The 26,250-nt window shown below is 42.8% G+C and overlaps 1 protein-coding gene and 1 long non-coding RNA gene across 11 annotated transcripts in view; one reads left to right on the forward strand and one right to left on the reverse strand.

The window, feature by feature from the left end:
* Positions 1-26,250, forward strand: part of LOC135276063 (uncharacterized) — a 138,322-nt gene that overhangs the window by 75,248 nt on the left and 36,824 nt on the right. Inside the window, exon 3 of the long non-coding RNA XR_010343623.1 lies at positions 11,618-11,746. This is a non-coding gene — a long non-coding RNA (uncharacterized LOC135276063). The remainder of the gene's footprint in view (positions 1-11,617; positions 11,747-26,250) is intronic.
* On the reverse strand, positions 10-25,918 carry SLC14A1 (solute carrier family 14 member 1 (Kidd blood group)). Of its 10 annotated transcripts, none has more exons than XM_021670060.2 (11): positions 25,645-25,918; positions 24,906-24,969; positions 22,107-22,264; positions 19,042-19,198; positions 18,293-18,482; positions 14,777-14,905; positions 12,570-12,762; positions 9,906-10,053; positions 9,551-9,685; positions 2,571-2,620; positions 10-1,219 (listed from the first exon to the last, which is right to left on the reverse strand). In XM_021670060.2, the coding sequence occupies exons 3-11, from the start codon at positions 22,251-22,253 to the stop codon at positions 1,046-1,048; spliced, it is 1,323 nt and encodes a 440-aa protein (XP_021525735.2). In that variant the 5' UTR covers positions 22,254-22,264; positions 24,906-24,969; positions 25,645-25,918; the 3' UTR covers positions 10-1,045. The 10 variants fall into 10 exon arrangements, with proteins under 10 accessions (XP_021525735.2, XP_012296289.2, XP_012296288.2 ...); XM_012440866.3 differs by lacking the exons at positions 22,107-22,264; positions 24,906-24,969 and adding exons at positions 19,379-19,513; positions 20,005-20,081 and having other exon boundaries at positions 25,645-25,913; XM_012440865.2 differs by lacking the exons at positions 24,906-24,969; positions 25,645-25,918 and adding exons at positions 19,379-19,513; positions 20,005-20,081 and having other exon boundaries at positions 22,107-22,191.

Raw genomic sequence — 26,250 nt, forward strand, 5'->3', positions numbered from 1 at the left:
TTGTGAGTGTGCAGAAAAAATAAGCTTTTATTAATTAAGAAATTCAACAACTTATAAAAATAACACCCATAAGCAATCTGACCTTTCAGTCTTTATAAGACATCTGCAAATGAATAAGAAATATGATTTTAAAGAGCCCTTTGGAGGTTGGTAACAATTCTATGCATTTGTGGCATTTACAAAATCAATGTAGGGGCTAAAGTGAAAATACCTGAGTATTTCATAAATACAGTATGTAAGTTTTCTTAATATCTAAGAACAGGTTAAGCCAGGAACTTCTTCTATTTTGTCTCTTTTAAAACAGATCATTTTTCATATGGCAAAATAATCTCTACCTAAAAAATCCTTTACAGGCTGTGAGAAAAGTTGCAATACAGAATAATTTTGCTGGTCAAAATTCCTTTCTCCCTCTTGCAGTCCCGTCAGTCTGAAAAACTCCAACCATGTCCCATGAGAGAATGCCACACACACAAGGGACAGGGTGCAGGCCATTGTTTGCAGGAAGTGGGGACCGAGCTCAGCTGTCAGCTTGCACCTCTGCCATATTGACCCAGGCTGTAATTTGTAACTTGCATTTTTTTTTTAAAAAAAGCCAAATTGCTTATCATGGAATTCTGAATTAAATTCCATTTTGTGACTGTGAATTCCATAAGGCTTAGTTGGTTTATGGGGTTTAATTTTTAATACTGTTAACATCATCCAGCTAGTGAAACACCAAGAATATCAATAAATATCAATAGTTTGTTTTTACTTCCTCCTTCTGTTGGAGCACTTTGACTTTATATATGTTCCAGTCTTAGTGCCAAGCCCCCACTGGGCTTTCCAATTCCATACCAGAGCACATCACCTAGATGTGGCTCTCATATGCTTGAGGATATTCCTGGAGTTGAAAGGAAAATACAAAATGAGCATAAGAACAGATCGCAGATACATTAGTATGAAAGTTGATACTCATGAAAAACAGCAGTTTGCTGAGACCCTGGAAGTTAGCTGGAGCAGTCAGGCAGAAATGACTCGTGACCATGGCTGCAGATGGGGCTTATTCTCACAAAGGGCTTTCCACTATCCTTTTCTTGGTTTGCAGGTAGAAGATGCGGTTTTCTTCAGGATAAGTAACTTTACTGAGGGGCATCTTGTAGATGTTGGAATTTTTTGTGGTCATGATGAGGAACAATATCGTGGCCAAGCAGAAGGGCCAGGTACAAGCTGGCAATCCAATCTGGGAAAGAAGAGAAAGCCACATACTCCTTTCAGATCCCATCTGACAGCTGGGCTGCACAAAGCATCCCCCTCTACTCACATTCAGCCCAAGGGGATGAACCACTGGGGACATTGCTGTGGATTCTGTGCATGCTCATGGAGACTGAGTCTACAATCTCAGGGCACTGAGCAGTTGGAATGTTGACATCCATTCTTTAGGGTAGCCACTTATGTCTCTATCTTGTATGTCTTTCTCTCCCTCTCGTATATTCAGATTTCCTGTACCAGATGTGCCAAGAGGACACTTGACAGACAGAGATGACACTTGCAAACTGCAGATGGCCCCTGACCACTCGTCATATAAGCAAGGCCTTCTATGATTAGTCCAACCCACAGTGACCTCTCTAACCTTGACTTTTGCCTGGTCTAGGTCTTAGACTTGACTTACTTTGTTTCTTTCCATTCTGTTTTCCAAATAGACTCTAAGTTCCTTGAGGGTAGGCCCTCTTTGTGCTGCCCATGGAAACACACAATTCTGAGCATACACCATTGGTTAGCTCTGGCCAATGCATGGACCTCCCCAGGGTGTGATGGAGTGTAGGGGCACCTTAACATGACTGTACATAGAATCATCTGGGGTAGTTAAAAAAACACATATGTTCAAGCATCATACAAGACCTACTCTATCAGAAATACCAAAGGACAGGGCCTAAGGCTCCATATTTTTCTGCCTTCCTAGCTGACTCTGGTGTGCAGTTTGCCCATTTGGGTCCATGGACTGATGCCTGTGAACCTTCTTTGTTGACATGTGAAGGGCCCCCTGCGCTCTGATATACTCTCCATCATGTATGGCTGTAATGGGACTTTGGCTTTCTACCAGAAAGACATTCTGTCTCCTTAGGGACCCTCCCAGATAAAATCTCCATGCTGCTGCCAAGAGGGCTAGATACTGCCTTGACTCCTTAGCAGCCATGACCACGTCAACATGGACTGAGCTATCAGAAACTGGCCCTGCATCACCTGCAATGGAATATCTGGCTTTCTGGTTAAGTGAAAGATATCCTAAAGTCTACTTCTTATCACTCAGAGTTAGCCTCTGAACTGGATAATATATTATACAACCTAAGTTTCATTTTTTTTTTAACCAAGTAATCTGATATTTGTAACATACTGGGTGATTGTGGATTAGACTAAAATTTGCTGTGATGCTGAAAGAAAGGCCAGGCAGCTCCAGCAGAAGGGAGAGCAGTGTTTCTCATGGTCATAGGTCCTGCCACTGGATGCCACCAAAGTGGACTTCAGGAGCGCTTCCCATATAATTGAAAGCTTGTCAATTATGCTAATAAAAAGTGAGATTAAAACAAACTCACCCCAGCCATTAAGTTTGCCATGCCGACTCCAAGATAGGCCGTGAACAGGGCTACAGAAAAAAAAAAAAAGAGAGAGAGAGAACAATGCTTGGTAGATGCACTTTTAATCACAGGAAAGGCTTCCTTCCAATATAAATCACCTAGAATGCACAGTGCCCTGGTTACAAGCATGAGCCTAAAGTCAGCAGTCCTGGGTTCAAATCCTGGCTCCACCACTTAGGAGCTCCATGGACTCTGTTTTAACCCTCCATTTCCTCACCTGTACAATAAAAATAAGAGGAATATCTCTTTCATGGTGTTGGTGTGAGCTTGAAAGGAAATAATGCATGTGTTTAGCACACAGTAAGTGCTCAATAAAGGTAGCTTTTTGTGGTTACTATTTTATTGTTATTGCTGATACTTAAGGGAAAGTCCTTCCATGGCAATAAACTTCTCTGATGTTTTATCCAAGCATAGCTGAATTAAAATGAAACCTATGAATGTTTCTTGAGATAGCATGGTTTCTAAACAATCTCTCTGCCTCTAGGATTCTCAAATTAATGAACTGAATTCCCAGCTACAAAAAATCGTAGTGCTTGCTTTGGCAGCCCATGTACTTAAAACCGAAAGCAAACCATGTATACCAAAAGAAGAAGGAAAGAACTTAGAGAACAGCAGGAACTGAACACAAACTCAGGATTCCTCCCCTTGATAACATCTTCTCCAATACCATTAAAATCAATGAATAGACGTCTTATGTTTTTATTTACTTTGAGTGGCCAAAAAAATTGTAGAGTCAGTAATTTGAGTATAGGTGTGACTTTCCATGTAAAACAACAAAAGCAAAGATCTCAACCAGCTAATTATCTATTCCTCAGTTTTGGCTGAAGAGGAGGCTCACAGAGGCTCAGGGAAGCCCTCAGGTTTCACGGGGACAGCCTGAAGAATGGCCTTCATATAATGGCCACACAGCCACTTGGGTCACCAGAGCTCACCGTTAGACACACTCACCATCTCGTCTTCAGGTCTGGTGAGAAATCACATCAGCTGTCTTGGTGTGTGGGGATGTGGCAGGACATGGTGGGAGGGCCTCTGTGACCCTCACTTACTTTACCACAGATTTCTGTCCTTTTACTAATGTGTTATCTTTTTATCCTGGTGTTCCTTATTCAATAGTAGATCAAATGTTTTCATGTCTGAATTGTCTCACACTAGCAAGAAGGGCTGGTCTTTGGAAACAGTACTGGTTTCAAATCCCAGCTCTGCCATTTTATTTGTTGTATAACAAATCACTGAATGTCTTGGAATCTAGTTTCATCATCTGTGAAAAGCAACTTGAAGATCTGCCTTACTGGGAGGTGATGAATCTCAAATGAGAGGTTGTATTTCCACAAACACAGATGTGAATGCACCTCTTTCACCATGGGACTAAGCTACTGCTCTGAGCAGAAGGGTGCTCATGGCTTGGCTTAGAAGGGTTTCTCTCCTCAGTTACATCAATTCCATTCATTGTTAAAGTTTCATTAATGAATTAATTCAACAACTATTCATTGGCCCTCTGCTAAGCACCGGGGCCCTCAGTCCCTGATCTCGAGTGCCCCCTCTGTCACAACACCGCCCTTGAGCACATGAGACCTTATTGCCTTCTCTCTTTTTGAGTCCCACTATGATAACCCAGCCGTCGAGAAGAAATACAAAATGTGTTTACAGTTTCCACTAATGAAAAAACAACATTGAGACATTCTCTGGCCATGCAGTTGTTCTGGCTTAGAGGCCAGATAAGAGCAGTGTCAGGTTCTGTTAGAGTTTCCCGAGTCCACTTCCCGATAAAGTCACTGGGAACTAATGAAAAAACAGCTCTGTAATAAATGTCTGCCATTTATTTACCTTGGCTGACAGGGTTGGTCTTTCATTTGGCAGTATCGGGGTGCTGTGGACAAGCTGGAACTTGCTGTGGCATTTTACATGTGAGATTTGCTTGACAAGAGGGGCTGGAGATCTGTCTCAAAAATCCACGCACAGAGATGTAAAGTTTAATTGTACCCTGCGGGGACCCAACGGGCACTGTCACACACTGTTGGCAGCAGTGGAAACTGGTATGGCCCTTTTGGAGATGAAGTTGGCATCCATTGAAATTAAAATTGGCATTCCCTTTAACCCATCAATTCAGCTTCCTGGAAAGAAGGTGAATCTTCTTTCTTACGGAAATGCTTGTACCAAGTACACAAGGACATTTGTACCAAAAATATTAATTGCAGGACTATTTGTAATGTTTTCAAACTAGAAGCAACCTGAACTTCCCCCAGCGAGAGGGCACTTATACAAAGTGTCTACATAGCCACCATCTCCATGGCCTTGAGCAGTGGAGGTTCTACACCCTGCAGCATGGGCCTCCCTTTTTTCTTAGATACACCAGGAAAAATGCAGCTCAGTCCTGGGCTTCCACTCTCCACTCAGGGACTCACCCAGACAGCTGATATCCTGAGGGAAACATGAGCTCCCAGGACAAGAAAAGAGGACATCCTAAGAGAGCAAACACCATAAAAGAAGAACAATAAACCAAACAACCTACAGTTGATACTTTTTTTTTTTTGAGACAGTCTCGCTCTGTCACCAGGGTGGAGTGCAGTGGCACCATCTTGGCTCACTGTAACCTCCACCTTCCAGGTTCAAGCAATTATCCTGCCTTAGCCTCCCAAGTAGCTGGGATTACAGGAGCATGCCATCATGCCCAGCTAATTTTTGTAGTTTTAGTAGAGACAGGGTTTCACCATGATGGCCAGGATGGTCTCGGTCTCTTGACCTCGTGATCCATCCACCTCAGCCTCCCGAAGTGCTGGGATTACAGGCGTCAGTCACTGTGCCTGGCCAATAAAATTTAATTAATGTACCAGAAATGAAGAACTCAATGGATGATGTGGTCAGCACAACGGACAGAGTCAAAGAATGATGGGGCTGATCAGCTGAACTGAAGGGCCTCATGAAAAGATAGAGGGAAAATATTAAGGAAAAGTCAAGAGTTATGAAAAAAAACATAAAATATTGCACTCAAATACGAGAAATCACAAGAGGAGAGGGGAAAAAATTGAAAAGATTTGACAAAGTGAAAACTGATACTCTTCCCAGAATTAAAGAAAGATATGAAGGCTCACACTGAGGGGACTTGAGTACCAAGTAGCATAGAAAAAAAAAAGCTACATCTAGACAGATAATAGTGAAATAAAACTATGTATATATCTATCTAATATGTGAAGAGAAAATTCAGAGAGTCCAGAGAGAAAGATAAAATCAACTTTAACAAGAGTCAGTTTCTTTTCAGACATCTTAATAACAATTTAGGCTATAAGCAGACAATGGAGTAGTATTTGAAGACAATTTTCAAAATATTGAGAAAAAATGTTAAATCTTGAGTTTGGTAGTCAGCAAAACTAAAATTTAAATGAAGGTAAAATGAAGATATTCTCCAGCATACAACGTCTCTTTGCAAACCCTCTTTGAAGAAAACAAAACTCTCTTTGCAAACCCTCTTTGAAAAAGTAATCCAGCAGGAAGACACATAAATATAGAAGGTTGCTGAGCACAATGGCTCACGCCTATAACCTCAGCATTTTGGGAGGCCGAGGCTGGCAGATCACTTGAGGTCAGGAGTTTGAGACCAGTGTGGCCAACATGGCAAAACCCTGTCTCTACAAAAACTTAGCTGGATATGGTGGCGCATGTCTATAATCTCAGCTACTTGGGAGTCTGAGGCATAAGAATTACTTGAACCCAGGAGGTGGAGGCTGCAGTGAGCTGAGATTGCAGCACTGCACTCCTGCATGGGGAACAGAATGAGACTCTGTCAAAAAAAAAAAAAAAAAACAGAAGGTTAATATGAACTAAGTCAGAGTGAATAAACAAGTTAATAAAGTTTACAGTTGCCTAAATAAGCAAGTATCACAAACAAAAACCCATACTTATAATTAATCCAAAATAAAAATTCTATCCAGTATCAATGGTTTTAGTAGTTGTTAGAGGGTGGGCCTTCTCAGAGGAAGTAAAAGCAGGCCCCCGGTATTAGTTGTATTTGGGGAGAAGATACAGGTGTTGATGAACTTAAGAAATTGAGAGGAGAAAATAAACAAGTTTGATTCTTATTAAGTTATGCAAAGCCACCAGAAAAACTTTTTTCCAGACTTTTAAATAGTGCTTACTGAGTGCTAGACACTATTTATTCATTGAGTTTTACACACACATTAATTTAATCATCAGAACAACTGTATGAATTAAATATGGTAACTTCCATTTTTTAAGATGGGAAAACTGAGCCATGGAAACATTAAGTAATTTGCTTAAGTTCATAAGCAAATACACTAGTAAGTAGCAGAACTGCTGGAATTGAATCCAGGCTATCTGGCACCAGAGTCTGAGCTCTTAATTAGCTCAGTATACTGCCTTAACCATTATGCCACACCAGTGAAAAAAAAACACATCTATCCAAAGGAAGATGAGTGTGGTAGGAAGAATAATGGTCCCCAAAGCTGTCCACATCTTAAGCCTCAGAACCTGAGACTATGTGACCTCAAATGCAAAAGGGACTTAGCAGCAGCTGTGATTAAGTTAAAGACCTTGAGATGGGGAGAGTATCCTAGACTATTGAATGGACCCAATGTAATCACAAGGGTCCTCATAAGAAAGGGGCAAAAAAGTCCTTTCTAGGGAGTAAGATGGAGTGTTTCCACTTTCTGTTGTATACATTTCTATACAGATTACATTTTTATTTTGTTTTATACAATAAACCTGTGCTGCTGCTTCTATAATTGAGAAAATGTCAAAGATATTCCCACTTGGGGAAGCACATGTCAAGAGCTTTGGCTTCATCCTTCTCCATGGTCTGCCAAAACCTCATCACCATCTCCTGTCCTCAAGATGGCTTCTCTCTGATGTTGAAGGACATGCTCAGGCTGTCCCCAGGCTGGCCTGCACCACCCTTTCCACAAAACAGAATTCCTCCTCTTATTTTCTAGCATTTATGGAAAAGCCCCCTTCTCTAGGAGGCACTTTGTGATCATTCTGAATGGAAATGGCCCCCTGGAGAATCCTGTACTGTGGACTTCCTCTTCTCCCACAAGGATTGCATGGCGTCCCTTGGGCTCCCTCCCTTGCCTGGCTTCTGTCCTCTACTGTAATGCTCTGTGCACAGGAACTGCAGAGGACCTAAAGCTTCTAAACCACTTGCTCTTCCTGGTACTGTCTCAATTGTATCATGTGTGTTTAATACTTATTTGTGGCTACGGCCCCCAGAAAAATAAAGGTATGCAACCCAAATAAAGGCTTGAAACCCCTAACGAATCTCAGAATAAAGCTGAAAGGTTGTAGGATAAACACTCTAACCCAGCTGAACTCAGGTGACTACAGCACCTGTCCATAACCTTCTCCTTTACCCTAAGCTTGTGAACAAATATGGAGAAGGAGCACAACATTTAAACAGAACTGTTAGGTGAAATAACTGAGTAACAGTAAAGAATTTTACAAAATGACATCTACATGGCTATACCACAGCAACCTGAGTTGTTACCCTTGCTATAGCATCAAATCAAAATGGAATGGGTCTTTAAAAACCATTGGTATCATCCCATTTTCTGCCAGTGCAGAAGCCTATTCTAAACCTTGCCTGATACATGGTCCACCGTTTTAATAAGTGCTTAGATACCTTGATTAATCTGGTGATAAACTGACTATAGACATATGTTTTCACTAGATTAGAAATAATTTCTCCACATTCCACTATCCTTTTTCCTTTTTGTTCCCAAGGGATTCTCATTCTCTCCACTCTAGAAGGTTATCTTAAATACTTATAGTTTTGTTGAATTAGGGATGCCAGAGCCTATGGGTGAATGAGCCTCCATTCACAATCCACCTGGGACATCCATTAGCTTTTCAGATTTAAATCACATGCAGTCTGTTTTCACCTAAGAGGTTGCCTTGAAGGCCTGAAAGCTACAGAGGGGAAGCAGAGGAGTGCAGTCGGATAACTCCAGAGGTGAATGGTAAGTGTGGGTTCTGGGTGTGAATTTACCCCTCACTGCCCAGATGTCCTGCAGCACATCCCTTAGCCTCTCTGGCCTGAGGACCCCAACAGTAAAGTGAGAAGGATGGAGTGGAAGTCTCCAGAATGCCTTCTTGCTCTGACAGGCTGAGTCTGGCAAGAACACTGGGGGTCAGAAAGGATTAATACAACAGTTCTTGAAATGTGGTCCCAAGAACAACAGCATCAGCACCGCCTGAGAACTTGTTAGAAGTGGAAATTCTGAGGGGGCAGTGGCTCACGCCTGTAATCTCAGCACTTTGGGAGGCGGAGGCAGGAGGACTGCTTGAGCCCAGGAATTCAAGACCAGCCCGGGCAACATAGGAAGACCCCGTCTCTATTGAGCTGTGTTCACGCCACTGCACTCCAGCCTGGGCAACAGAATGAGACCATTTTTCAGAAACAAAACAAAAACAAACAAACAAAAAACAACTTCCCCCCACCTCTAACACTGAATCAGAGACTGAGGCAGGGCGAGGTGGGCAGCAATTTGTGTTTTAACAGGTCTTTCAGGTGATTCTGATGCACTCTCAAGCTTTAGAATGGCTGGATTACTGTGATGCTCAAAGAGCCAAATGTAATCAACCCTGATTGACTAGGGGATGTTGCTCTGTATTTAGCTGGCGTTATTTCCCATTAGTTTCTTGGGTCAAACAACTATTTTGAAGAAGGTAGGACAAGTTGTTTCTATCCTCCCAAACATCCACATTTTAGTATGTTAATGTGACTCAACAGGCTCTTGCCTTCACAATCACCAGGGAGGTAGGCAGAGGCGACTTTAATGCTCTCAGAGAAGGGGTGTCACTTGTCCTGTTCACACACTTAGACAGCAAGTGGGCCCAAGCCAGACCCCTGGCCCTGATTTTTATTGCTTTTCCTTTATTTTGATCCTGTAGTCATGAGCAGCCCTCCCCCAGGTGTGCGGGAGACTCACCGCAGCCAAGAGCCAGGAGGTGGGTTTGCCAAGTGAGCGCCATGAACATTCCTCCCATTGCAATGCAGGCCAGAGAGCTGTTGAAACTCCAGAGTCCAAAGTAGATGTCCTCAAACGGGGCTGCAAGACTGAGTCCTGTTAGACAAGACAGGAGGGGTCAGAGATTAGGACTAAAGGCAGGATGTTGTGGAAGGCGACTGAGGGTGAGATTGGAGGTTAGCAGGAAGCATCTCGAGAACTCCCATTTGATCGGTAGGAAGCCAAGACCTCAAGAAAGATCTGGAGCACAGGAGATGCCTGAGACTGCATGGGATGGAGGAGGTGCTCGATATCTGGTAAGGGCCTTTATGCTCACCTGCTGCTATGCCCAGCAAGGATCCGATGGCAGCATGCAGGCACATGAGTGGGGAGGAGAGCAGGATGGCTCCCAGGAAAATGCCCCCTGTCCATGGATTATCACAGCCGTAGATCTGACCAACCCCCACTGGTATAGATTTCAGTAACTGCAAAAGAAATTTTAAAAAATGAGGCCGCCAAAACAACTGAGCAGAAATCCCCCAGGACACCCACAAACTCCTACAATGTAATTTTCAACTTGACATACCTTATCTTTTTCAAGAACAGTGTTACTACCTTTTAAAATTCTCTCTTCCATTACAGAAAAATCCCAGCCATTCTTCAGCTTTATCCTCAGAGACACACCAGCCCTTCCCTGGTGCATGCCATGCATGCCTTCTCAAAGCTCCCCCTGCGGGCTCTCCTGCTTGCACTGACACTTGGCCTTGGTCACCAATAAGCTCCCAGTGTGATGCCACTCACTGGTCCTGGCTGTGAGAATCTGCCACGCTTCCCCCTGGGGATGGCAGGGACCACAGCTGATACGTCTTTTGCTTTCAACTGTCTGTCAGTGCTGAGGGCAATCTATTCTATCCATGCATCCCTATGTTCAATAGAGACATTATTATCACCATGCAATCTGGATGCTTACACTAAAGCCAGAGACCCAAAGCCGGGTTATCTTATCTACAATTTAGAAGCAATTATTAGCAAGTTTGTGAATTTACTTTTCTGTCTTTAAGTGGAACATGTATTCATTTAAACCAAGATATCTTTAGCTTATTCTAGTTATGCACAACTGTCAAGCAGGTCTCAAAACACAAAAATACATGGAAATGTCACAATTCTACTTTCTGGCTGAGGCCTGAATTTAGTTATTCTGTTCATAGAGTGGCAGTTCTCGGGAGTGAACAAGGGTTTGGCCACATCTAACAAGTGATCATTCTTTACAGCTGAGCTTCTGGTAGGGCTAGGAAAGGCATAATTAGCCACGGCATGTCCCTTTTGAGCAAGGCCATTTACTGAAAGATGTTTTCCCCAGCTCCCATCTTGCCCTCTCAGCCATTTCTAGGTCGTATGTGTACCAAGGACCTTCTGGAGGCAGTGACTCTACCAGAGGCAGCCCCAGCTTTGGCACAAGGGGAAGTGTCTTCTCCCTTCTTATATTAGGCTGAGTCTAACATCGGCTAAGTGCACCGACCACAGTGTGAGTTTGCCTCTATTCTAAGATAGACTCTAAATTCTTCCAGCCCATGCTGGGTCTTCATGTCTAAACATTTGCTATTTCTATACCAGGAAACTTGGCAAAGATGGCATAGGCTTTTTTTTTTCCTTTGGACTTGACTGCAGAACTCTCTCTCAGGTAGCCATGGGGTTGGGGTTGGTGCTGATGCTGGGCTGGTCGTTCAGAGTGAAGAGAAGGACAAGGCTTCCCCTGCCCCAGATCAGCACTGTGCAGGAGAACTTTCTGAGACAATGCAATAGTCTGTATCTGTGATGTCTAATACAGTGAGTTCTAACCAAGTGTGGCTATCAAGCACCTGAGATGTGGCTAGAGAGGTTGAGGAACTCAATTTTTAATTAATTTACATCTAAATTTATATAGCCACATGGGGTTGCTGGCTCCTGTGTTAGACAGTGCGGTTCTAGACAGATTAATGCTGTTTTATACTATTATTTTTCATGGGTAGTTCTAATGAATCTTTGATTTTCCCTCTGAATTATTTCTAGGTGCTCCCTCTCATTTTCTGGCAATAAGCTAAAGAAAAGGTGACTTGAGCTCCTCATGTGTTTTAATCACTCAAAGAAGACAGAAAAGGGTGTTCCATAACCTGATAGTGGGAGAGCACACTGAAAAAGGTAAGGTTTCTTTGGTTTTCTTCTAATTTCAGGTGTTCTCTTGTTCTTGACAATCCAGAAACCTTAAGCAGATTCATTAAACACCAACAGGAAGGGCTGGAATTTGATTTGGGTTAACTAGGTTTTAAAAAATATAGGATCTCTTTATGGCCATCTTTAAAGAGATACATAGGATGCATCCCTTGATACAGCGGTTCTCAAACTCTGGCCTGCATCACAATTTGGGGAGTTTGTTAAAACAGGTTCCAGGCCCCACCCTTAGAGATTATGACTTAAGAGTGTCTGAGAGGAAGCCTGTTTGGGTATTTAAAAAAAAAAAAAAATTGCCCAGGTGATTCTGATGCCTATCAAAGCTTGTGAACCCTAAATTATTCTATGTGTTCTATGGGCTATGCCATGAGGAGAAGCAGAATAGTGAGGTGCTGTCATGAGCTCTAACAGTAAGCATCCAGTTTTTTGACTGGAGGAAGTAGATTGTGGAAGATTTAAAACCAGGCTGGAGACCACATGCCTTAAGGGCTGGCTCCCATCACCTCACCCCCAAGCTTACGATAGAGTGACTCCCAGTGGAACTACACTCTGGGGTTAGCACTGTAGATGTTTAGAGTAAAAGGCAGAAAAATTAGTTTGACTAAATAGTAATTAAAACCCTTAGATCCTAATGCTCTGGAGTAGAACAAATGCCTTAAATGGCAAGATGAAGGCAGAAAGGCCACCATAGTTCTGAGTATCTAGGAGACTCTAACATCCATGGACAATTGACTAGGAGGCCATTACGTATCTTGGAGAGCCAGGGGGAATGTGAGAAGCCAGTGTCTCTTACCTCCAGGGCACTTAGATCAGACCAGGAGATATTTGGCGGTGAAGTTACAGGTGTGACCAATTTGCCTGGAAAGAATGGATTGAAATGTCCTGTGGCTGAAAGGTACATTGACAATGCCATGTTGAAAGGGAGGGTGAAGACAGGGAGGTCCCATCTGCTGAGCACGGAATTCAATGCGCTTGAGAAAATTGGACTAAAAAAAAACAGAGCAGAAGAACATGCATGTGACAAACCAGGCTGACACATGGAATCGCTATACTCCAGAGGGACTTTTGTTTCACCTGTCAATAGGTCCCTCACATGTTGTGTTGGCAAATTTGCCACAGAAAGAAAACTTGGGATAAATCCTATTATAGAGACAGTAAATATTGCATAAAGTAAAAACTCACCTCTCAGCTTATTTGGCTTTTGAAAAATTCTACTTGGAGTTGCTCAGAGTGAGCTATATATTGAGATTTTAAAAATAATTTTGAAGTACTTATTACATACAAAATAAAATATTGTCCACATAGTTAAAGTCCCCTTTGTACCTCCACTTGCTCTTATATCCCTCCCTCCCCACTAGGGGCAACTGCGATCCTGAATTTGGCATCTATCATTTCTTTCATGTATCTATCTTTGGAAAAGAGAAACAATTGTTCAAGGATGTGGGTAGTGTGAGCGAGAGGAAAAAGATCTCAGAGTGTGCGTCCTTGAGCTGTTGATAAATTGCATGACCTGGGCAAGGTGCGTCTCCTCAGTCTCTGAGCCTGTAAACTGGAGGGCTGGGCTGCATGGTCCCCAGGTCCCTGTAGGCTCTCATTTGTTGGCCCAATCAAGGAGCCATCACTTAAAGACCAGAACTCCCATTTTCCTGGATTGTGAAAGGGAGTGTGGTGAGCACTTGCAGGCGAGGCCTCCTTCCCATGAACCTATTCTTCAGAGCAGGTCCCAAATTACCTCCAGAGGAGGTTGGCTCTATAGGTAGGTCCTCATCCACACACCCGTGGGTGCAGCAAGGGTGAGTGGCCCTTCTGCAGACACTGCCCACAGCAGGCTCTGCTTTTCATTTATGTGCATATTAGTATTTTATATTTAATTGCAATATAGAAAGAAGGAAATCTTTGTTTCCAGAAAAAGGATTTAAGACATTATCAACATAAAAACTAGTTTGAAGGATTCGGGTTTGAAAAAAAATGAATTAAATTCCGTGGAAAAAAATTTTCTAAGGGAGTGCTGGGGGGCAGGTGGGTAAGGAGAATTCACGTAGGCACAGTGGTTCTCCCAGCATCACCTGGGAATGTGTTAGAAATGCAAATGATCAGACCCTACCCCAGATAGACTAAATCAGAAACCCCGGGGATGGGGAGCAGGTGCCTGTGTTTTAACAACCACTGCAGGTGATTCTGATAGTGCTCAAGTTTGAGAAGCAATGATGAAGGAAGTGGGTCTGAACTTAGGCTACACTGTAGAGTCACCTGGGAAGCTTTAGAAACTCCCAATGCCCAGGTGCTAACGCAGACAAATGACAGCATAGTCTTGGGAGGAAGGAGTTAGGTGTGTGGGGGGCCACGTGCATCAGTGTGTTTCTACCAGAAAGACACCTGCACTCGTATGTTCACTGCAGCACGGTTTCTGCTCCCCACGGAAGTGTCAGTGTGCAGCCAGGGTTGAGAGGTATTGGTGGATGTGTAGCCAGATCAGACAAAAGGCCAAATAACTGGTTGTAAGGAAATATACGCCTTATGAAATGGTTGTTTCTGTTTCCGACAGAATCTAAAGGAATCCAATTTTAAATTTACCATTTTAGCCATTTTCCCTCCTCTCCCTGCTCCTGCTTCTCCTCTTCCCTTCCCTATCCCTCCTCCTCCTCCTCCTCCTCCTCCTCCTCCTCCTCCTCCTTCTCTTTCTTCTGTTCACTCTGACCAAGCAAGGAGGTTCTGGAAACTGGAGTGCAGTGATGCAATCATAGCTTACTGCAGCCCCTAACTCCTAGGCTCAAGTGATCCTTCCCCCTCGGCCTTCTGAGTAGTTTGAACTACAAGAGAGAGCCACTGCACCTGGCTAACCATTTTAAGTGTGCAGTTCAGTGACATTAAGAATAATCACATTGTTGTACAACCATCACCACTATCAATTCGCAGAAAATTTTTCATCTTGCAAAACTGAAACTCTATGCCCATATGAAAACAACGCCCATTCCCCCCTCCTGCCATATTGTAACTTACCAAGTCATGGACATAGCACATACAGGGAATAACAACCACCAGAAATAGTCTCCCTTGTCCGAAAAGACAGCCATGAGTATTCCCACCAGGGTAGCATTGTAGCCATAGAGCCCAGACGCTATTGATGACCTGCGGGGCAAGAGACACGGCACGGACATTTTCTGGGTGGGCTTTGGTTGCACTTGCACATAAATAACACTAGCAACTTCCAGATCATAATCATATTAAAAAATGAGTTTTGAAATGTATTTCAAAATCTATATAAGTATTTTACAAATACTAATAAAGACATGAAGTGAAATATACATAGATAAAAATATAAATGTGCATTTAGATCTGTGGTCCCCAACATTTTTGGGACCAGGGACAGGTTTCATGGAAGACAATTTTCCATGCATGGGGAATGGGGGATGATTTCGGGATGAAACTGTTCCACCTCAGATCATCAGGCAATTGTTAGATTCTCATAAGGAGCATTCAATCTAGATCCCTTGCACGCGCAGTTCACAATAGGGTTTGTGCTCCTAAGAGAATCTAATGCCGCTGCTGATGTGACAGGAGGTGGAGCCCAGGTGGTAATGCTCACCTGCCCACCGCTCACCTCCTGCTGTGTGGCCAGGTTCACAGCAGGCCACAGACTAGTACCTGTCTCCAACCCAGGGGTTGGGGGACCCCTGAGATAGAACGACTCCCTCCACAGGTGTCATGGCTAAAGACAGGCCTACAGTGGCTGAGAGAGGAAAGGGGAGTTTACCAAGGCAATCTGCTCTGTTTCCTTTTAGTCTTTCCTTTGGAAAGTTATTCTTTCTTTTAAATCAAGAGCCTCTGACTTGAATAACGCCTTTAGCATACGAAACTGTTTCCTAAGTTTGATTTCTTGGTGAGAGATACAAGATTCCTGAAATGTAAATTCACTTTCATGGTGCCTTTGATCTTATAAACATTCATCTTCCAACTTAGCATACACTTTTGTGTTCTGATGCTTCTATTTTGTTATCTCCAGATGTACATTTCCAAGTTATTACCAAGAAAAACAATTGCGTTTCTCTTACTTGGAGAAGTACCCCATTTAATTATGTGCATGTTGAGCACCCATTTCTTTCTGAGGTTGCTTTTTGCTTAGTATTCAATCTCACTTCTCTGTCTTCTCCTTCTTCTCCTCCTCCTCCTTCTTTTTTAGATTGAGGGGGTACGTGTGCAGGGTTGTTACATGGATATATTGCATGACGCTGACTGAGGTTTGGGCTTCTATTGAACCCTTCACCCAAATGTTGAACATAGTACCCGATAGGTAGCTTTTCAACCCTTGTTTCCCTTCCTCTCCTCTTTTGGAGTCCCAGATGTCTACCATTTCCATCTTTGTGTCCATGTTTACTCAATGTTTAACTCCCACTTATAAGGGAAAACGTGAGGTATTTGATTTTCTGTTACTATGTTAATTCACTTAGGATAACGGCCTCCAGATGCATCCATGTTGCTGCAAAGGACATGATCTCAATCTTTTTTATGGCTATGTAGTAGTTCATGGTATATATGTACCACATATTCTTTACTCCACTGTTGATGGGCACCTAGATTGATTCCATGTGTTTGCTGTTGTGAACAGTGCTGAATTGAACATGTGAGTGCAGATGTCTTTTGGGTAGAACAGTTTCCTTTCCTTTGGGTATATTCCTAGTAATAGGATTGCTGGGTCAAATGGTAATTCTATTTCAGTACTTTGAGAAATCTCCAAACTGCTTTCCACAGGGGCTGAGCTAATTTACATTTCTACCAACAGTGTATAAGCATTCTACTCTGACCAAAATGGTCCTGGTTTCATAATTGATAACTAGAAGCCCCCTAGTGAGAAATGGAAGAATTTCCATAGACTAAGCTCTAACACTGACAAGCCAGGTCCCCCATAGCTCTGAGAGTTGACAACGTCTGGCACAGGATCCACTTCCCAAGGGCCTGGCACTCAAGGGCGATGTCTATAGGGGGACGAGGCAGTAAAGAATGGTGAAGTGAGTGGGTGAGGTCTAATGCTGGGCTTGAGCAGGAGATGCTACAACCAGTGAGCCACACCTCAGGGGCTGGTACAGGATAGCGTGACAGCTGCTTCTTGGCTTGTTTCTAACTGGGCCAGGAGGCACCGTTGCAACAGGCAAGATGATGTCACATACATTAACCTGGATGAACATTAGAGGTGGGATTCCCTGCTCAAAAGTTCTTTATCTCCCTTAAATAATCCTTGAGGGCATATTGGACGTGATGTAATTTGCAATGATGAAACCCAGAAACTGGGACTACACATGATGACAGTGGAGAGCTATGCGGACTTGTCCTCTCAACAACTGACTTGGAGATATGAATGCTTGAATCTGATGAGTGGAAAATTAATGGCAACATCTATAAGTTGTGGAATGCCATAGTTAAAGCCATAGCAAGACATATATTTGCTTACAACAGAGGATTGCCATTTTAATGCAGTCTTTTCAGACCAAGGAAAGTAAAACATTTGAAACTAACACATATACATATGACTTGTCTTCTAAGTAAAATCTGACAAAAAATAGGTGATCATGTTTCATCAGAGCAAAACAATAAAGGAATATTCAATATGGCACAAATCTAGATTCCGTCCCCAAACTGAGAAGACCTTTTCTTGGCCTGCATTGGAACAGAGTTTACCCTAAGCTATACAATTCCCTTCTACAGAGAGCAAATCAGCCTCCTTGAAATTGATGGAAAAGTGAAACATTTGCTAAGTCTCTCCCCATGGACCTCTTCAGGCAATTTGCAGCGAGTGTTACAAGAGCTTAGTTGTGTAATGACCACACTGGGGATTATGCATTAATCCCAGACACCTGGAATACTGCTTCCCTCCCTGAAGGAACTGGCTAGTTAGGAGCTGTCTACTGTCCTGGTGGGAGTCAGCTCATCACTTCTTCAACGACAGATCAATTTATAACATATATGCTGTTTTTAATCTAATGCATGTATCAGAAGACTCGCTGAGGCTTCTTAAGTCAGAATCTACTAACTTGGAATTTATAGTTATTCTTTTCTCCAGGAGCTTAGCTGACCTTTGCATTGTCTATGAAGAATGAGTTTGCCAAACTCATCATGGCAACAAGCTATAATGGGGGTTATTAAGCCACTAAAACTTTTCCTGAACTTTTCCTGAAAAGTATGCACTTTTGCTCGAATAGAATGCTGATGACAAATAATTTTATCAATCATTAAAGAAGATTCCTTCAGAACCTCTCCAGGGAATTACTTGTAGTTCAGTTCTGGTTAGCACGTAATGCCGTAAGAATCTGGCATCATTTAGACCAGCCACTTATTCAGATATCAAAAGTAAGAGACTGTAACTGATTCTCTGATCTCTGACTAAAGGCAAATATAAAGAGTTCTGTGGACTAAAGGTTGTTTCTCCTGGGAAGGATGTGGCTTTATTACTGTTGCCTATAGTAACTGGTCAGCCCCTGTGTCTTAGAAGGGAGCTGAGAAGTCTGGAAAGGGTACGCCTACCTGTCCTGGCTGAGCAAGAGGGCCATCAGAGTGGAGACCACTGTTCCCAGCCAGCCAGTGAGAGCCCACCAGGGGTTCTGAAGAAGAAGTCCCACCAGAATCAGGATTCCACTGATGGGGTTGTTGACAAATACCACTTGGGATATGCCCCGAAGAATCCAGTCGACGAACTGGAGCACCACAGGTTTGTCTGGAAGGGATGAGATAAAGCAGAGCTAAGGAAGCAGCCAGCTGACACTCTTCAACCACAGGCCCACCCTGAGCAAAATCAGCAAAATCTTCTGGAAGTAAAATGTATTTTTGATATTTTTTTATTTCTTTCTCTCTGAATGCTTTGTCCCTTTAGTGGCACCCAGATCCCTGCATCTGTCTACCATATGCTCAACCCACATGGCCCCTCTTAGAATCTAAGCTCCTGAAAGCATTGAATGCACTTATTTATCATGCTTACAGGTACAAACTCTGAAGCCAAAGGAATGAATTACTAATAGTAAATTTAACTTTTAAGTACTGAAACTACAGTATGAAGCCAGATGCCTTCCAATATGAGCTGGGCCCTGGCCACTGTCTCCGTAAGAAAAAAAAAGTTAGAGAAGTTTGCAGGTTAAAAGATAAAAAGTAGAAAAACGTGAGTAAAGAGATCTATAAAAAGTTGGAGAATATAACTAAAGATATAAGTAGAAGTACCAGGAAACCATTTCCCCCAAAGGTACTTCTCCCGTCTTTCCAAAAGATGAAAGCATAAATACCTTTAAGCCAGTTGGCAAGTTCTTTCATATCACCGGTGACATAACCAAGAGCTTTGGGGAAGCATCTTCTCCGTCGACATGGTGAAACTTGGTTTTCATCCCTGTCCACTCTAACCATAGTGGGGCTATCCTCCATGGCTATCTCTTCCTCTGGCTCCTTGAGGGAAGGACAGAGTTCATAAGTATCCCTAAGGCAGAGCCCTCCAAATTAGCCAGCTTTGGGCCTGGTTACAGTAGAAGATCTTGACTATTATGTTCCATAGAACTTAAGAGAGCACCATTTTCCTCCTGAAATACCACCACAGAGCTTATTGCCCAGACCCAAATCCCACAGTACCTTTGTCATCAGTGTCTCTAATCCTACCATGAGAAGGTTATGGTCTTTAATTTCATAATGTTCAGTGTCTGGTCCAACAAGCATTTACTGAGCACATACTTCCTGCACTTAAGCAGCTCAGTTTAGTTGAGAAGACTGAAAAACAGTTAATGTCAACAGATTGAGGCAAATCATGTAGAAAGAGCTAAAGTACAGTGCTTAGGCTCCATGCTGTCAATTAAGGATCAAGAAATCAGGTTATGGAGTGGCCTGCTCACCAATGCAGGCTGATCAGCTACTTGCCAAGACAGGCAGCCTTTTTAAATTAAGTTTTTATTTTACAAAAGTTTTATTTTTAAAAGATTGAAAGGGAAGAAATTTTAAAAATTGTGTGTGTTGACACAGCCTCCCCACCCTCTGCTAGTCCAAGATTGCTTGTATTTGTCCTTATGTCATATGACTGCCTCAAATACTCTTTACTTTCGGAATTTGTTATTTAAATGTGTAAAACCAGGCAAGAATGCTATTTCACCAAGATAGGGAAACTGGGACAGATGGAATTGGACAAAGCTGTTGAAAACCAAAGAGCTATAATCTAAGGATTGTATGATAGAAAAATGTGCAGGGCATAATTATAGCAAACATACCTCTGGAACATATGAACACTGTAACCATGACTGTGTTCACTATGGGACCATTCACTTCTCATGATAGATTTCTTTTTCTGCAAGAAAGCACCAATATTACCAGAATTTGGTACCTTGAAGACAAAAATGATGATTTCATAGTGCTGATGGTAGACACAAAAGAGTACCAGTGGCATAATCCCAGAGGCAGGCTGAGGGAGGAAGCCAATGGCAAAACCACCTTGAGTGTGTAAGAACAGCCAACAGCACAGCCAGGTCAATTGGGAAGCAGGGAAATGCCAAAATCATCAGACCCTGGAAGGCATAATTGTGGAATGTTGAAGCCACAGCCACATAAGACAAGACTACATGACTAAAGAAACACTGAAAGCCCACGCAGAGAAACCAGCCTATCTTCTCCATGTTGCCAGGCTGTGATCAAATGGTCCTCACGGCTATTTCTGGCCCCATCATTGTTCCATTTACCATATCTAACAAATTATCTAACAAATAGCAATGAATAGATAGTAAGTAATATCTATTTTAAAAAATTGAACTCTAGCTTTGGCTTCTATTAATCCCAGTAAGGAAATCAATATGAGTAACTGATTTATTGCTAACAATTACATTTCAATTGTATTACCTCACTGCCCAACTAACCATTCTGCTTTTTAAACAATGATGAACTATTAATTGTTGCACAAAAAAAGCAGCTATTTATACACTGCATTCCAGACCAAGGTCATTTTGTCTTGGCAAAACAGTGTTGACATCAACATCTGTGTGACTTGCAATGAATCTTGGCAGTCAGGAACCAAAACTAAGTCCATATGGAGCTGAGTTGGCTCCATAGTTAAAGATGAAAAGTTGTATGAATAATAAGCACCTATGAAAAATTACCTTTTATTTCACAATCTGTCTAAGTGGTGGCTATCATTTATTTTCAGATTATCTCCCTCTTCAAATTTCATAGCTGAAAATATTGCTTGGTAAGCCCCTGCCTCTGCTGCAGTGACCCATTTTCAAAGCCATACCAACTTATGGGAGGCATCAGGCTTCAGCTCAGGCAAGGACAAGCAGCCCAAAGACATAACTGCCTTGAGTTTCTGGAACTGAATCTATGAAGCCCTAAGGTGGCAGTATCAAATGCAAACACTCAGGTGGCATTTTCCATCAACTACCAAAGCAGGAACTTAGGCTATTTCAGAATAAATGAATTCATGTTCTCAAAATTTCCAGCACATATTTATTTATTTTAGAGGGGTTTAAATATCCCATCACCTCAGAGATTTTAGAGATACAGATCGAAACCTGATAATATAACTGGCCAGACATGATTGAGAACCTGAATGGCCTGAGTCTCCTGTTGAGCCACCCAAAGTTAAGTAAAGATTAAACTAGTTTTCTCTAAATCTACAGCCCAACATATAGAAGACTTATTGCAATTTGTGAATCTAATTTCAACATAATTGGGGTGGGTTGTAGGGCTAGGATGTCCTGCAGAGAAGGGTCTTCTCATGACCTGAGCAGACAGTTGCTGCTGTTTCAGAGTCCTCAGGAACCATTTATTCTGAACTGCTGAACCCTTCTGGAGCCCCTGGGAGCCCTGACTACTTGCTCCGGAAGTCAGGCATGAGAACTCCTTAGGAGAAAATAACTTAAAGTTGTAGTTCACCCTAGAATTTTGCCATGCTGGAATATTTGCATTTCTTGGGGAACTTTAAGAGTCCACACATCCTAACTGGTAAGACAATGCAAAGCTATGGAGCCAGGACCTTCTGCCGATGCTCAGACATCTTAGCCCCAGTGAAGCAGGCCATTAATTTCAACTAAGAAGAAGAGATAATAAATAAAAGGCACCCTAATAAAGTAGACACAGGGTAAATGTAAAACCACAGGTGACTTTCCCCCAGCTTTTCCATGGCTGTCAAAACTCCTCAGCTCAATGGTTCAGCCTTCAAACCAAGATGAGTACCACAGGGCTTTTTGGACCAAGATCCCTGTGCTTTTGGCTCATCTCACAGCCAACCCCGACTTCCCAGGCTCTGCCCAGAAAAGACACATCAGAGTTTGGAGCAGGCTCCCAGGTTCCCCGAGCCAGAGGCTGCATGAAGGAAGCATACCTGTTCCTGTGACCCATCTGCCAGGGCCAAGCTTAGCTGGTCGATGCCTCTGCGCGCTGCCTCACCAGCTTTAGTTCCAAAAGGGTCCTTCCAAACAGGACCATGACGGGCGTCACCAGCGCCGCCAATCAAAGACCGTCCATTCATCCTTCCTTTTTCTCAATATGTGACAAAGGGCAAAAATATGTGAATCAGCGTGATGTGTGCCCTAGCTCCAATGACCACACAAAAGGCAAGTTGAGGGAGGCTGGAGCACCCAGCGGGTTCCTGGTGAGGGAAGACGTGGCCCCACATGGGAGACCTCTAACAGAGAAGGAAGACTTCCCCTTCACCAAAGAGCTCGCAGTGGGTGGAGGGACATCCAGCCGACTGTGGATATTAGATGTTCATTTACTTTGCTTAGGAAAAAATAACAACAACGGCAAGCCATCCTACATGGAGACCAATGCCCAGATTTTGTTCTGCTGTGTGTCTCTGCTGGTGGATCTGAAGCCGCCTGTTCCAGAGGGGAGAATGGACTTCATGTTCTGAAACGTTTGGGGGCAGACTGTAAAGGCTGCATCTTGGGGACCAACACCAACGCAACAGGTTGCCCCACAACACGTTTCCCGGTCTTGTTTATGAAACGTGGGAAGAAGGATGCATGATGTGGGCTGTATTTTCTGTAGTAAGATACTAGCCACAGTTTGTATGCTTGCACAAGCCTGCTTTGAGAATCTCCTAAGTGGTGTTTTTTTTTTTTGTTTGTTTGTTTTTTTTTTGTTTGTTTTTGTTTTTTTGCCTGTGCCACTACATCCAGCTAATTTTTAAAATTATTGTTATTATTATTTTTTTTTGCAGAGACAAAGTCTCATTGTGTTGTCCAGGCTGGTTTTGAATTCCTGGCCTTAAGTGATCATCCCACCTCGGCCTCCCAAAGCACTGGGGATTACAGGCATAAGTCACTGTGCCAGGCCAGGAACTCTTAAATTTTGAACATTACTTTGTTAATAATAAACAGTTTTTAGTTGAATTCTACAAGTGTGGCAGGTTTTTATAAATTTTCTTTTTCCTTTTTAAAGCTTCATTGCATCCAAGAATATCACTCTTTTTCCAGAAGTTTCAAAACAGTTGTGTGTGTGGTATTTCTCTTTTTCTCCGTTTGTTGTTTATTCTAATTTTACTATTTTCTACCGGCTTGGCCTGAAACCTGAAAACCTACTCTTTACCAGAGTGACTCAGAAAAATCCACAATTTTGGAAAATACTTCTGACATGTCTCATGTAAAATTGTGTGTTTGCATGCATGTGTATTTGCCTATGGTAAACTAGCTGGCTAGTTCTGCACCACACTGATGTGCCTGTGTGTTGCATTGTGAATATTTTTATTTGATAAAGAACAATTGGTTAAGAAACCCAGTGGCAAGGCTCTCATGTTATATAAAGCTAAAAACAAAGAAATAAAGAATGAAGAATGAAAAAGAGACAAGCAGGGGTTGTCACATTCTCTCAGTGTAGACACCTTCCCCTTCTGCCCCTGCCTGGCACCTGCCTTTCCCCTACCGTGAAAATCACACATCTTGGAGAACCACTTCCTTGAGCGCAACATCAGTGTTTTCCTAGAACCAAGAGATTGGGAAATTTGAGAGCTACGTAAGATTTTAGAGACCAAGTAGTTCAAGCTTTCTTCTCCTTCTTTTTCTTCTTCTTCTTCCTCTTCTTCTTCTTCTTTTTTTTTTGAGACAGTTTTGTGCTTGTCACCCAGGCTGGAGTGCAATGGCACGATCTCAGCTCACTGCATCCTCCGCCTCCCAAGTTCAAGTGGTTCTCCTGCCTCAGCTTCCTGAGTAGCTGGGATTATAGGCATGTGCCACCACACCCAGCTAATTTTGTATTTTTATTAGATACAGGGTTTTACCATGTTGGTCAGGCTGGTCTTGAACTCCTGACCTCAAATGATCTACCCGCCTTGGCCTCCCAAAGTGCTGGGATTACAGGCATGAGCCACCATGCTGGCCCAAGCCTTCATTTTTAGAAGAGAAAACTGAGGTTCAGAGTGGGCACCATCCAAATTCACTCCGCTTGTGGCAGGCAGAGTGGATCTTGTGAAATAGGTCAGCTCTGGTGGTTCTTATTTTTCAGTCTGGGGCCAGGCACATTAATGCCACCCAAGGTTCTGTTCAAGTCGACAAATAAGTGAAGCAGCAGTTTCTGTGGGCTGGAGTCTGCAGCAGGGGCCAGGAGTAGGTGATGCAGTGGGCACAGACTGTCTTCACAGTCCCTTTGAACTATTCTTTGGGTGGGGGTTGAATAAACACAAAGAAAGGGCTCTGCCATCCCCAGTGTTACCCTATGCCCTTGCCAGAAGCAGTTACTGTCTGACAAACAAATGTCTCCTTGTGCCTCAAAGCTGACACATCTACAGCAAGGCTTGTGCTTGTGTGTGCTGAAGTTAACATCCGAAGAATATTCTGGAAGCTGCACCTGAAGAGCTTACCAGCAGAAGTCTAAAGCACTTTTCATCCCCCAGATCACTAGTAAAATGAAGCAGTGCTTAGCATTTTAATATGAGGCAGTATCAAGATTTCAATTCAACTAATCTCCCCTATTTTATCACATGAAATAAAATGTATTCTATTGCTGGCATGTATTAGAAATTTGTGCAATTGGAGAGACCTGAAGTTTTCAATTTTCCATGCCTCAGCTATTACTTTTAAAAATAATATGAAGTGTTGGCTATGAATATGGACGAAAGCATTTAAACAATCATGCTCTAGCATAATAAACAGATCTTCAGCACTGGCACTTATTTGGTACTTACTATAATCTTTATTTTAGGTAGTTTTTGATTTTAAGTGGCAGGATATGCCCAGTGTTCTTTAAAGCTGTAATCAGAAACAAAGAAAACGTTGTCAGATATTCCTGTGTCCTGGTTAAAACACTTCCCTCCTTAGAAAACGCTACTCTCAGAAGTCTTGGTTCCACACATCAGAAAGTGCAGCTGCAGGGAAACTGCCGAATTCGTGGCTTCAGTGGTGACTGACTTGTTCTCCTGATGGGTGCACAAGAATATTTCCTTCAGCATGACGGCACACGCAGAGGAGTCCATAAATCCATCATTGGAAAGGGCCATTCCCAGTTGCCTACTTTTTTCTTTTGAGTCATGTAGACACTTGTCTCAAACTTATTTCAAGAACACAGTCTGAATTGTTATTTCAAGAACACGGCTTGAAACTCCTAATAGTGTCAATTAACTCGGAATTATTGATCACCTCGGGTGGACACCTCCCTGCAAACCCTCTTCCACATCAGCTCAGGTGCTGCATGCACCTTGCTTCAGAAATCATGAATAAAGCATGCCTTTGAGCTTCCAGGAAGAAGCCTGTGGCTTTGGTAAATTGCTTTCTAGTCTATCAGAACTCTGATTTTGCTGCTTCTGATCAAGTCTGGCGATCTAAAACATTTTCTCCATTAAGAAACAGAGAAAAACTTAGGACTGTGAAGACAAGCTCCAAATGGTGAATAGTGGGAAATGAATAGAAATGAGAATGGGTACTTACGCCACTCTAGCTGGCTTCCTGATGGCAGAAGGCAGTGGCTGATAAAGATTTGCCCGGCTCCACAACAAGGGAGAGTGCGTCCCAGGAGATAGTGCTGGAGGGAGGCACCTAACAGTTATATACCCAGAGCCCTGCTCTGCTCTGTGTGTTTGTGGGCTCAGCTTTCTCCTCCCACTGCAGGCACCAATGCCAAAGCAACACCAAGGAACTAGTCCCCTGGCTTCAGTACCTGATGTCTCTCTCTCTCTCTGTTCTTGACACGGTGCCAGCTGCTTTGCCATTGTTTCCACGGCATTCCAAGATCTTTGACCAGCAAGAATCCTACCAAAATGCATCTTTTTCTTCTCCTGTTTCCTCTGGCCCCCTACTCATGTTTTTGGAAAGATTTACAACTGAAAAAGGGATCAACAGTGTTAAAGTAAAAACCATGGGGCAGGTTGCTGCCGTGTGGACTCAGAAGCTAAGTGACTGCTCCTGGGGTAAAATTTTTTTAGACTTACTTGACACAACTTCTATACAGATATAAGACTCCAGAAAGAGCCTGAGGGGTGGTTGGGAGGGTGGGGAAGATAAAGTACATGCAAGTTGTTTTCTGTAAGCCAGGCA

This window comes from Aotus nancymaae, unplaced genomic scaffold (assembly GCF_030222135.1).
Source record: "Aotus nancymaae isolate 86718 unplaced genomic scaffold, 86718_ANA_hifiasm-v0.15.2.pri h1tg000020l, whole genome shotgun sequence".
In the NCBI taxonomy this organism is placed as follows: domain Eukaryota; kingdom Metazoa; phylum Chordata; class Mammalia; order Primates; family Aotidae; genus Aotus; species Aotus nancymaae.

What these genes read in the sequence shown, in the direction of transcription:
- SLC14A1 (XM_012440861.3), bottom strand. Translation starts at nt 22,253, where the DNA reads ATGAATGGACGGTCTTTGATTGGCGGCGCTGGTGACGCCCGTCATGGT. An exon ending in CTTGCTGGGCATAGCAGCAG is followed by an intron (nt 9,686 to 9,905) that starts GTGAGCATAAAG and finishes CTTGTCTAACAG; the next exon opens with GACTCAGTCTTGCAGCCCCG. An exon ending in TGGCAAACTTAATGGCTGGG is followed by an intron (nt 1,220 to 2,570) that starts GTGAGTTTGTTT and finishes CTTCTTTCCCAG; the next exon opens with ATTGGATTGCCAGCTTGTAC.